The sequence below is a fragment of the Culicoides brevitarsis genome, chromosome 1 (genome assembly GCF_036172545.1).
Source record: "Culicoides brevitarsis isolate CSIRO-B50_1 chromosome 1, AGI_CSIRO_Cbre_v1, whole genome shotgun sequence".
NCBI lineage: Eukaryota > Metazoa > Arthropoda > Insecta > Diptera > Ceratopogonidae > Culicoides > Culicoides brevitarsis.
Window position 1 is genome coordinate 13179364 of NC_087085.1, and position 12152 is coordinate 13191515.

Here is a 12152-nt window from a genome sequence, read left to right on the forward strand (position 1 = left end):
TATGAAAAAGTACTAAAAACAAAAAAAAATCTATATAAAATTTTTAAACTTCCCAATTTTTATTTTTCGGAGATGAAATGCGAAACAAAAGTCCCTCTTAATATTTTTTAATCTAAAAGCCTCAAATTAAAAAAAATAAAACCTGTCACTGTCGGCTTTTATTTTTTAATTAAACTAATGACTCAAATTGATGAAACTCAAAACGGGATTAAATTAATTCTAATGGGAGTTAAATAAAATTTTTGGCAAAAAAATATCAATCAGAAAGTTCTATCGGAAATGAAATCAGGATGCTTTTGTGCCCATAGCAACAAATTGCGTCAATAAAAAGAAGGAAGTTTGGTGCGTTAGAAGTTTCATTATTATCGTTTCTCACGTTTCAAAGGAAATATTAAATTTATAAAAGTTGTGATTTTTCCTTTGAAAGAAATTGAAAGATCAAATACCGCCTGAAACTCTGCAATCGACCACGCACATTCGAAATTAAAAAGCTTTCAATATATAAATTTACAAGTCTGTATGCAATACGGGTGGTCTCCCGTTATTCACAACACCCTCCTGTCGCAACGATACCGTTTCTGCCTTCAATGATGTGCTCAGTGTCAGATTGCTGGCACGATTCGACAACGGCAACACCGCTACCGAGTCATTCAGCACAATAGCCGAGTCCAAATTACTGATGCCAATTTTGGAATTTCGATTTTGCACGGCTTTCGATGTCGAATTGTTCTTTTCGGAGTTGCGATTGCGTCCGAAACGCGTGAGAAAACTATTTTCCACTTGCAATTGAGCGTTGATCTCCTTCCGTTTAGCACATGTGCATGCTTTGAGGAAACTTTTGCGGAAATTGTCACTCAGGAAGGGATACAGCACGGGATTCATCGCCGAATTGGAGTACCCGAGACATCCGACAAGCACAAAAATGGTAATTTCCAAGCGACTTTTGCACAAATCCGGCGGACTGTGGATGAGAGCGACTTGGGATATCCAGTAGGGGAGCCAACACAAGACATAAACGGTGATCACAGTTAGCACGAGCTTTGTTACTTTTCGGTGAGACTTTCGTTTCTCCTTGGATTTGGATTTGGGACCCACGGTGCGGAGTTTCCTTATGACTAAATAGTAGAAAATAAGAATCAATGCAAGCGGAATGGCAAATCCGAGAATTAGGGAGTACAGTGTAAAAGTTGACGGGGATTTGAGTCCGTTGTCATCTTGGGGCCACATAATGATGCACGACACTTTGTTCTTGCCGCCATACGGATAGTTGGGATATGTGATGGTGTTGGAGTACAAAATGACAGGTATCATAAAAAGCACTGACGTGGTCCACGCGATTAACGAGACAATTTTTGATATGAACGGTGTCCGGAGACGCGGCGATGTAATTGGATGACAGACAGCTGAAAAATAAATAAATTGAATGAATTAATTATTTATGAATTGTGCCTATGGATAAATAAGTCTGATTGATTTCTGGCATTTAACCTTTTATGTGAAGTGGTTTTCATAAAAGTTTAAATGTGTGAAGCTCAATCGATGATCGTTTGTCAATAATTTTTTTTTATTTGGTAAAATTTAAATAAAATTTTCATTTTTCATTTTGAGAAGTGTCCATCAATGTGACAAAAAAGTCAAAAAAATAAAGAAAAATAGATAAAAGAAAAGTTATTGACCATAAAATGGACTGACAAGTTTATGTTGACATAAAATATATTGCTTGAAAATGTGGGAGATTTATTTATTTGAGGAATAAAAATAAATTCGTAAGTGAAATCTTTTTAAAAGTATAAAAAAATATATATATTGAGAGAAACAATTCGAACTTATATTTTTCCTCAAGTATTTTATTTTAAGAATTTTATATTTTTTTAAAATAATTTTTTAATTTTAATTAATAATTTTACTAAATAATTTTTTAAATGTGATTGATTTTTTTCAAAAAAAAAAAAAAATTAATAATATAATTTAATTAATTTTTAATATTTTAAAATATTTTTATAAAATATTTATTTTGTATAATTTCTTTTTATTAAATGATTTATTTATTTTTTTTAAAGTAATAATTCAAATTTTGAAATGAAAATAAAATTTTCGAACATATTTTTTTCAAATTTAAACAACTCAAGCTAATAATAACTCATCAAAAATTTGTCATAGTATTTCATCTAAAATTTTATTTAAATTATTTGACATGATATGCCCGCAGTAAAATCAAAAATGATTTTATTTCAAATCCTTCACTCAACATTGAATACTTTCATTGATTTCTAATCAAAATTAATCTAAATTTCCCATTCAAAATTATTAGTCACTAATTAAACATACAAAATTTTCCATTCTGCCTGCAACCATGAAAACTATATTTGCACAAATTTTTCAATCAATTTACTTTTGAAATTCGACTCTCATAATTCATGCAATCAAAGTTTTATTCAATAGTTTGAAATCACAATAATTTTTGTTATTGATACAAAATGTTCTTCAGTGCAGTTAATTTTCTTACATAACAAAAGAGAATTTCTCGAAAACTTGTTACTCGCAATAAACATAATAATTGGCAAAGATAAGACAAGAATTGTTCGAAACCACGTTGAAAACATATTTTATAAAGTTTCTATGGAAACCCGCCGAGAAAATATTTTTTCTTACGAACCACGTAATGTTAGGTAAACAAATAATCAAGGCGGTTGAAGCTTGACAACATAAAAAACAATCAAAACATGAATTCGCAACATGATTTTTCGTTGGACTGAGAAAAAATGGGTTAGTTCGGTATTTTTGAGAGAAAATATTTGATGCGAAAAAATTTTATTTTTCTATGATAAATATTTAAAACAAAATTCAAATATTGATCGTTTCCAGAGCATGGAAACCTATTTTTCAAATTGAATTTTTTTTTACTAAAAAGAATTTTCAGAAAAAAAAATAATAGAAAAGGTCATGAAAATTAGCTTTTCCTACAAAAACTTTTGCAAAATAAATGTTTGATGTCTTTACTAAACAAATATCAGTAACCTATCCCGGAGCAAATTTAAATAACTCCAAAGTGAAATAATAAAAAAAAAACTAATGGGGAAAAAATCTCATGACGATGATAAATGTCACGACCTTTGATATGTTTTTGTCGTCAAATGTAGCGAAATTGAAGAAAATTGTTTTGCACAAAAAACCCCAATGAACGTCACAATAAAAACACATTTATCACATTCCATTTCTTTTCTGTCACGCACCCACATTTTACGTAGACAGCACACAAAAAAACGGACATTAGACATTTGTTTTTAACAGGGTCGAAAATTTAATTTAGTTGAAAGTTAATAGATTTAATGCTTTTACTTGAGAATGAGTTTTAAAAAAATAATATTAATTTGACATTAAATTGATTTTAAAACTGAAGCTTGAATTTAAAAATATTTTTGCAAATTTTAAAGTATTTTTCATGAGTTCAGATTTAGTTCACTCATAATTTAAAATTTTTTGTTAATTAAATTTTAATTTAATTAATTAATTTTAAATGTTAATTTAAATTTTAAAATTAATTAAATTTAATAAAAATAATTTTTTTATTTCTTAATAAATTTTTTAAAGTGCAATTATTTTAATTTATAAATATTAATTTGATATTGAGTCAATTGCCAAATTTAAAATAAATTTTATGTAATTAGGCTAAATTCGTTCAAAAATTTTAATTTTTTGTTAAAGAATTTTTTATTTTTTTTTTAATTTTTTAAAAATTAATTTATTTAATGTAATAAATAAATAAAATAATTAATTAATAAACAAATTAAAAATATTTTTTTTTTAAATTTGTTAATAATTTTTTTTAATCTAATTATTTTTTTATCTTTATTGAAATTTAAAAATAAATAAATATATTTTTGAAATTAACTTTTAAAGATTTTAAATATTTTAGTATAATAATTCACAATTCATGAAATATAATTATATAAATTTTCATTAATTTGATTAAATAAATTTTAATTTTATTTTAATTATTAATAAACAACTAAATAAAAAATAATTAAAAATATGAAATAATTTAATTCAGTTTGAAAATTAAAAAAAAATTTTTGTAGGTATATTATTTTTTTTGTTTTGTAAAAATTATTCTAATTAGTAGATCAATATTTAAGGTCAAAAAATATTAATTTTTTATTTAATATTAAAACTTAATTTGCTTCAATTAATTTTAATTATTTTTCTCAAATTTCAGGTTAAGTCAAAAATGTTAAGTAAAAGTCAAAAGTAATTTCAACCCTTGTTCGAACAATGCAAAAAAACACAAAAAAGAAGAAAATTTACCTATATATCTGTCTGCCGACATGATAAACAGAAAGATAGACGACGTGAATTGCGTGATAGATGTTGACACCATATACGCCTTGCACATCGTACTGCCGAACGTCCATTCACCCAGATGCATTGTCGTAATGAGAAACGGAATGCCAATGAGGAAACACTGATCGGCAATCGCGAGATTCAAGATGTACATATTTGTGACAGTTTGCATTTTGCTGAAGCGCAACACGACATAGATGACGAGTGTGTTGCCAAGCAGGCCGACTATGCAGACAATTGTGTAGAGTATCATCGATATGAGATTTCCCATGGGCATTTGGATGGATGGACATGGCGAGAAGATGGTTTCGTTCGAGGAATTCCACATCATGCGGAACCACGGATACAACTGCATCATTTCGCCATTTTTATGGTATTCCCGTAGCTTTTCCGTGATGTAGAAACTGAGATTTTCCTTCGGTATCGATTGATTGTGGAATATTTGAATGATGGGATGTTTTGTGGTAGTGGCAATTGTCGTCGTTGCATTCGATAACAAACGTGAACTCAAATCGAGCGACTGCTCGAGCGTATAATTCATCATGGAAGCCATCGTCGTAGAAAGTCTATTATTGTCTAACTCCATCTTTCAATTAGTTTTTATTATTACGGTTATTTTCATTATTTTGTTGTTGTTAGCATATTGTTGTGTTTTTAAATTGCTTTAATTTTTGCATACTGTCTTGAACACTACTTTTCCATTAATACGACTGTTAGCAAGCTATTAAACTGTAATCTGAACAATAATAATGATGAGCTTGAAGCAATTTAGTTTGCTGGAAGTAATTTTTGTAATTAAATTACTTGTTTTTAAATTAAATTCTGAGGTTATTTCAGTGTGTATTTCTTTTTTGCATTTTCCGTTACTAACAACTCAAAATAATGGCCTGAATTTACGTCAACAAATCAATTTATCATTTCCTGAGCGAAGATTTATTTTTCCTACAGTATTTTGCTTTTTGATTTATTGATTTTTTGGTTAAGAAAAGAGAGGTTTTGGTAGAATTTAATATTTTGAATTATTAATTTCTCTTAGAGAGGGTAGGAAAAATTGCTTTTATTCGTTTTTAAAATTCAGGAGAAAATTAATTTATTATTAAAATATTTTTTAGATTAAAAAAAAATTAAAAGAAGAATTTCTTCATTAAATTTTAATTAATTTACTATTTATTAAAATTTTATTTTAATTTTTTAATTATCAAAAAATGTCAATTTAACGAAAAATTGATAAAATTAATATTAAAATGTAAAAATTCAAAAGTTAAAGAATTTGTAATTTATTTTTAATTAACATGAAATTTAATAGTTTTTTATTTAATTTTTTTAATAAAATTAATAATAATTTTATAAAATTCGAAAATATACCAAAATTTATATTTAAACATAAAAAAATAAATTTTTGAAAATTTTTCTATATATTTTAATGAAATTAGAATTCAATTTAATTTTTCTTTAAAAATTATTTTTGATTAAATTAAAAAAAAATTTTTATTTGATTAAATTTAAAATATTTAATAAAAAAATTAATTAAAAAAAAATATAAAAAAAATAATCCAATACTGTAGGAAAAATTGTAAATCTTTATAAACGATTATTGTAACAAATTATTAAACCAATTAAAAAAAATTTTCAAGTTATTTTTAAAAATGACCTTGCCTCAGGTACGAAAAAAATGTTCCATTTCCCTATCAAATTTATTTAATTTTATGTTTTCCGAAATTAATGATTTTAATAAAACCAATAATATTTTTTTTCGTCGCTGTTTATTATGATAATTACGTCTTTCGATCGCGCACAATGTTTAAATAGTGGAAAAAAATTAAATAAACAAACATTGACGAAAAACGTGTCTCACATTGTTTATGGGAAGATAAAATTTAAATTTTTGTAAATTGGCGTGTTTAACGATGCGATATTTTATACGCGATACGTTATCGATGTTATGCCACGCTGATTACCCAGACGCAAAAAATTTTTTTTTCTAAAGATTTACGTTAAAGAAGCTAATTTATCGCGGTTGAATGACACTTTATCACGAAGAAAAATATTATTTTTATCATAATTGTTCATAAAAAAAAATTTCTGAGAAAATTTCCTTTGCAGTTAAAATTTTAAGTGGTTTTTAAATGTTGCTTTCTTAAGTGAAATAACACACTCTGATAACCTCGTAATGCTCCTACTGCTTCTCACTCATTATTATTATTACTTTTATTATTATTACTGGAGAATATCCACTTTACTCGAGTTTATTGTTTGTAATTACTCAACTTCATCTTCGTCGTTTTTTCTTCTTCTTCTTATTTCATTTAATTACTTAGTCACATCTTCATTCTTTTCATTCTTTTTCGTGTGGAAAACACGTAAAGTGCTTATTAATAGCTGAGTCTGACACGTAAAAATAGTGCTTTATATGTACATTATTTAATTATCACACTTGTTCCTCGTCGTTCTTTGTTATTATTTTATTTTTCCTCCCTTGGTTGCTCAAAATGAGTTTATTTTCATGAAACACCTTCGTATGTTCGTATTTTAACTACGCATGCAAAATTGATGCTTATTAAACGACAAATGCATCAAGTGTGGGAGACGAGCTCAAAATCTTTCATTTCAAGCTACTTGCGGTGAAATGTGATAATAACTATAACACTTATAATAAGATTTAATTAAACTTTCTACTTTAACGTTCATCTGGTTCTCGTGTTCTGAGTGCTGTTCTGGCAGCGGGAATATAGTTTTGGTATTATTTTGCCAAAGAACAAGTGGAAAAGTCGGTCGTTGGCTGCCAACACTATAAATTTATTTTCACTTTGTGTATAAGATGTCAGTTTGTTTGCCGAAGGATTATAATTTCACTTAAAAGGAAAACTTTTTTTTCGTTTTTTTTTCTTTTATGCAATATTATTATTTTTTTTTTGTTTAAATTCGATTTTATTTAATTATTTTATTTAAAAAAATATTTTTTTTATATAGTTTTTTAAATCACTTATTTTAATTAATTTTTTTTCCTTAAAACTTAATTTTTAATTTTTTTTTTAATAATTTAATTAATTTTTTTCTTAAAAACTCAGTTTTATTTAATTTTATGGAAAATGTTAATTTTTAAAATATTTTTTTTAAACCACTTTTATTTAATTTATTATTTTTTTTTTAAATTTAATTTTATCCCTTTTATTTTATTTTTTTTTCATACAAATATAAAACTCTCATCAATTATGTTAATGTAATTTTATTAACTTTTTGTTTCACTTCAAAAATATTTTCAGTATTTTTTTCCTTTGGATTACTTATTTCCTCGGCGATCCGTTCAAAACTGAAAGTAAAACTGATTTCCTCTTCTGTATTTAAACAATTGTCCCCCACGTACGACGTTCATGCAGTGTTCATTCCCATATATACAACTTTGTTTTGTATATTTTTATTTTATGTTCCTGATGATAGCAATATCCTCATTATTATAACGGCCCAACTATGCTGTACGACTATCAGCTGAAAAAATCTAGTACTACATTTTCGAAGGCGAAAATTTCAGCGATATTTCGGTCAATTTCACGACTATTTGCTGTTATTCATGTGCAAACATGAATGAATCGTTTGACGTGAAAAAGTGTTCGAAATTCCGTTCATTTGTGATAATCTCGTTCGAGATTTTTTAAATGAATGAAATTTCAGTAGAAAATTAATTAAATGAAGAATTTCTGCATTGGAAAATTCTTGTTTATCTATCCATTAAACTGCACGCAAAATATTTTATGAACAAAGTTTTGCTGCAAACAGGAATTCAAGAGATCAATTTGTGTGTATTTGCATGGATGTATGCGGAAAATAAACAAAACTCACATGTTTGTCGGCAATTTTCCGTCTCTCTCACTTCCCGAGAATTTGATTTATTAGCTCGGCATTTGTACGTGAAATTCAAGTAACTTCGATTGCCGCACAACACGTGAGTGTTTTCCTCTTGCGTACATCAAAGCATCCTTGAACCGCTGTATGTGTCACAATTTGATGTCACGGAAATTGTTTTTAAGAGTCTTAAAGAGTTTTGAAATATAACGATGTAAGTTTTGCGGTGAAACATGGGACGTATGAGATAATGCCTAATAAGAAAATGTTCTTTTATGTCATATATATGATAATGAGAAACATCTGAGGAAACGACAAAAAGTTTTTTTTTCCTATGTCAAGTGTCAAAGATATTTCTTTGTTTGTGTGACGTGACATGCTTCATTACCAGACGTATTTGTTACGAAAAATTCCTCGAAGCTTTTGAGTTAATTTCGAAACAAATTACGAAAATGCGTGGAAAAATTTAATAACAAAAAAACAATTTAAATTATTTCCGTGAATTTTGCGTTTTCTCTCGAATTTTTCTGATATGAAACTATTGAGTCTGTCATATCTGACGCGAAACAAATTAATACGTGGAAGAAAATGATAAAAAAGCAAAAAAAAAAATAAAATAAAATTGGTTTTGATACCTGATGGGAGAAAAATTTTATAAATAAAGAAATTTTCTTCGAACTTAAAAATTAAAAAAAAAAATTATTTTACTATAGAGATAAATTTTCTCTTTTTTTCATGATTTTATTTTTTTAATGATTTTTTAAAATAATTATTTTTTTAAATTTTTATAATTTAATTGTTGAGCCAAGTTGTTTTTTTATAAATTACATTTTAAGGCTTTTAAAGTTTAATTTTTAAATTAATTAAATAATTACGACTTTAAAAATAATTAGGTACTAATAAAAATAAATAATAATAAAAAAGAAAAAAAAATTATTTAAATTATTTTTCTCAATTCATAATAAAATTTATTATAAAATAAATTAATAATAAATAATTCAAAATTTTAAATAAAAATTAGAAAAGGTATAAGAAAATGTGTTAAAAAATAATAAAATAAATTTTTAAAAATTATTAAATTAAAATTATATATTTTTAATTTTTATTTGTTTAAATTTTATAAAATGTTTATCAAAAATTGGACATTTTTATTTTTCTTAAATAAAAATTTACAAAAAAAATATATATATAATAAAAAATAAGAAAAATAAAATATTTTTTTTTTATAAAATAAATTAATAATTAGAAAAAACATAAGAAAATTTGTTATTAAATCAATAAAATAATTTAATAAATTAAAATTAATTATTTAAAATTTAGATAAAAATTTACAAAAAAAAAAATAATAATATAATAAAACAAAGTATTAATAATAAAAATGCAATCAAGAACATTACCTAATGTTATAAATTTTTAAATTAAAAATTCCACTCCCTCTGAAAAATATGTTTCTCACTTGTTTGTTAACCTTGAGAAATATCATTATTTTATTAAAGTGGGAAGATAAACAAAAACATGATATAATGTTACCTTCAATAAAAAAATATTTAACTTTTCAAAAAGTTCCTCAAACAGGATTAAATTCTAGAAAAAAATTTTCCATATAATTTTATTTCATAACATAATTGACCATTTTGCATAAATAAAATAAACATAATATTTATTTTTGCGTCATTTGAATAAACGAATTTCAGAGTATTAACATGAATTTAAATGAAGTAATGAAATTTTAAGTTTGTTTGAACTTTGTTTTTTTTTCGTCATCGAAAACCGAAAAATCAGACTAAACATTAAAAATTAAATAATTTCACAGCTGATCGATTGCAGTAAAATCGCAATGACGCAGACAAAGTTTAAACAAATAAATAAGTTTGAACTTTGTCGTTTGCTCTTTGAAAACGTGACTAGTTCAATTTTTAAATGGCAAACGTCAAGAATTCACGTTCGTCATACAATTTATGAATTATTCCAATTATTTTTTTAACAAAATTTTATTTCAAGCTGTTTTAATATATTTTTTTCTCCGTTAGGTAAGTGACTCCTACGACGTTATTTCGAATTCATAAAGTTTTATTTTCTTTTCTCGTTCAGATCGTTGCTCTTCTCAAACTTTTTCTTTGAGTAAACAATAATTTTCCATCAAATTATCTCAAAAGTGGTGTTCGCGTCATAAATCGTACTTTTCTATGCTTTAATGTGTTTGTCGGTCAATAAATTCCGAGAGATACCGCCGCAAAATTACTTAAAATATATCAAATGAACGACATGAAAACAGTCATTAAAATGCCTTCTTGGGGGCAAAAATGAAATTTTACCCGACGAAAACATGTCTGTGGTCTCTAAAAAAAATACATAAAAAATATTAACTGGGCCATTTTACAAGTATAATGAAAAAAACTTTTGTCTAGACAAAAAATCAAACAATTACATGGAATTATTACTACGTGACCATGCTAAGGCGAACAAAAAAAATCCACGCGCTTTGTTATTTATTTCCATAAAGTGAAAGAAAAGAAAATTTGTGTCTATCAAAAGTCGCCTAAAGTCGCGTGAAGAATTTTTTTTCTATTTATTTATTTTTTTTTTGTTTAATATTAGCCTCAATTCATTCATTTGCTCATTTGTTTCACTTTTATGTGTTGATGGTTGGGTGTCCCTCTATTTTCGTGATTTTCTTACTTGAAAAAATGTTTGTTGTTCATTCTAGCCACATTCCAAGACATAGTCAAAGAACGTATAAAATTGTAATATCACACCTTGTATTTCATGCAATGTCCATATTTCACCTCTTTCTCTTTATTTTTCCTATTTTCTGTGTATTTTCATGCGACTAAAAGCGTCTGTTCAACTGATATCTTTTTTTCTGTCTCTCTCCTTTTCCACTTTTCTTCGTTTGCACGAAATCTAAGCCACAAGCTAATGTGTTCATTCCCTTTCTCTCGTTGCCGGCGGTGATGATGTCGTTGCTTTTTGCGTTAAACCAGTAATTACCAAAGTTAAAATGTACCTGTGTGAGTTGCTTACAGATGCGACAAGACGGAATGTGTGTAAACTTTCGACATTATTTCAATTGAAGTGGGTTTTGGAAACAAGCAATTGTGGCTTTATTGCTCTCTTTAGTAAGTTCATTATCAGGTGTTTAGCAGTAATGTGATAATCTTTGGATAAATCTATCCAATTTTAGTGATTTGGTGTCGGGCGTGCCGTTTAAAAAGCAGTAAAATTTTATTTGGTCATGAAAAGTTATTTTTTTTATCATGATGCTATTTGAAAATTAATCAAAAGGGGATTTTTAGAGCAAAATTAGTTTTTTGACTGTATGTTTATAAAATTAAATTTAAAAATTAAATAAAAATCGATTGATTTATTGAAAATAATTTTAAAAAATATTTAAAATTTGATTAAATTTAAAAAAAAATAATATTAAATTTTTTTTTTTAATTTAATTCAGTCAACTTTAATTGCCTGAATTTTAATTGTAATTAAAAATATTTATTCAATTTAATTTTTTTATTTAATTTAATTTAATTTATTATATTTTATTTATTTTTTAATTTAATTTATTTTATTTTTTATTTTATTTTATTTTATTTAATTTAATTTAATTTAAATTAATTTAATTTAATTTAATTTTATTTTAATTTATTTAATATTATTTTATTTTATTTTATTTTATTTTACTTTTATTATTTTTATTATTATTATTATTTATTTATTTTTTTTTTTTGAAAAATAGATGTAAAAAAATAATTAAAAAATTAATTTTATTTAAAAATTTTCTTGAATTTAAAAAATTTTTTTTTTGCTATAAAAAAATCTAAGGTGCAAAATTGATGCTTTGAACTTGCAAAAAGTCATTCGCATTAAGCTCAAAATTCAGTTTAAACAAGCATCGTGTTACAATTTATCTGGATGAGACATCAACCTGTCAAGTTCAAATGCAATACATGTCAATTCTGTGTCTAAATAGT

General features: G+C 25.3%; 1 protein-coding gene across 1 annotated transcript; it reads right to left on the reverse strand.

Moving 5' to 3' along the window:
* Window positions 1-507: 507 nt before the first annotated feature.
* LOC134837299 (somatostatin receptor type 2-like) lies at window positions 508-4933 on the reverse strand. Its single transcript, XM_063852668.1, has 2 exons — window positions 4306-4933; window positions 508-1403 (listed from the first exon to the last, which is right to left on the reverse strand). Exons 1-2 carry the CDS (start codon window positions 4925-4927, stop codon window positions 508-510), a joined length of 1518 nt encoding a protein of 505 aa, XP_063708738.1. The 5' UTR covers window positions 4928-4933.
* Window positions 4934-12152: the final 7219 nt, after the last annotated feature.

What these genes read in the sequence shown, in the direction of transcription:
- LOC134837299 (XM_063852668.1), bottom strand. Translation starts at nt 4,927, where the DNA reads ATGGAGTTAGACAATAATAGACTTTCTACGACGATGGCTTCCATGATG. An exon ending in GTCGGCAGACAGATATATAG is followed by an intron (nt 1,404 to 4,305) that starts GTAAATTTTCTT and finishes TTTATTTTTCAG; the next exon opens with CTGTCTGTCATCCAATTACA.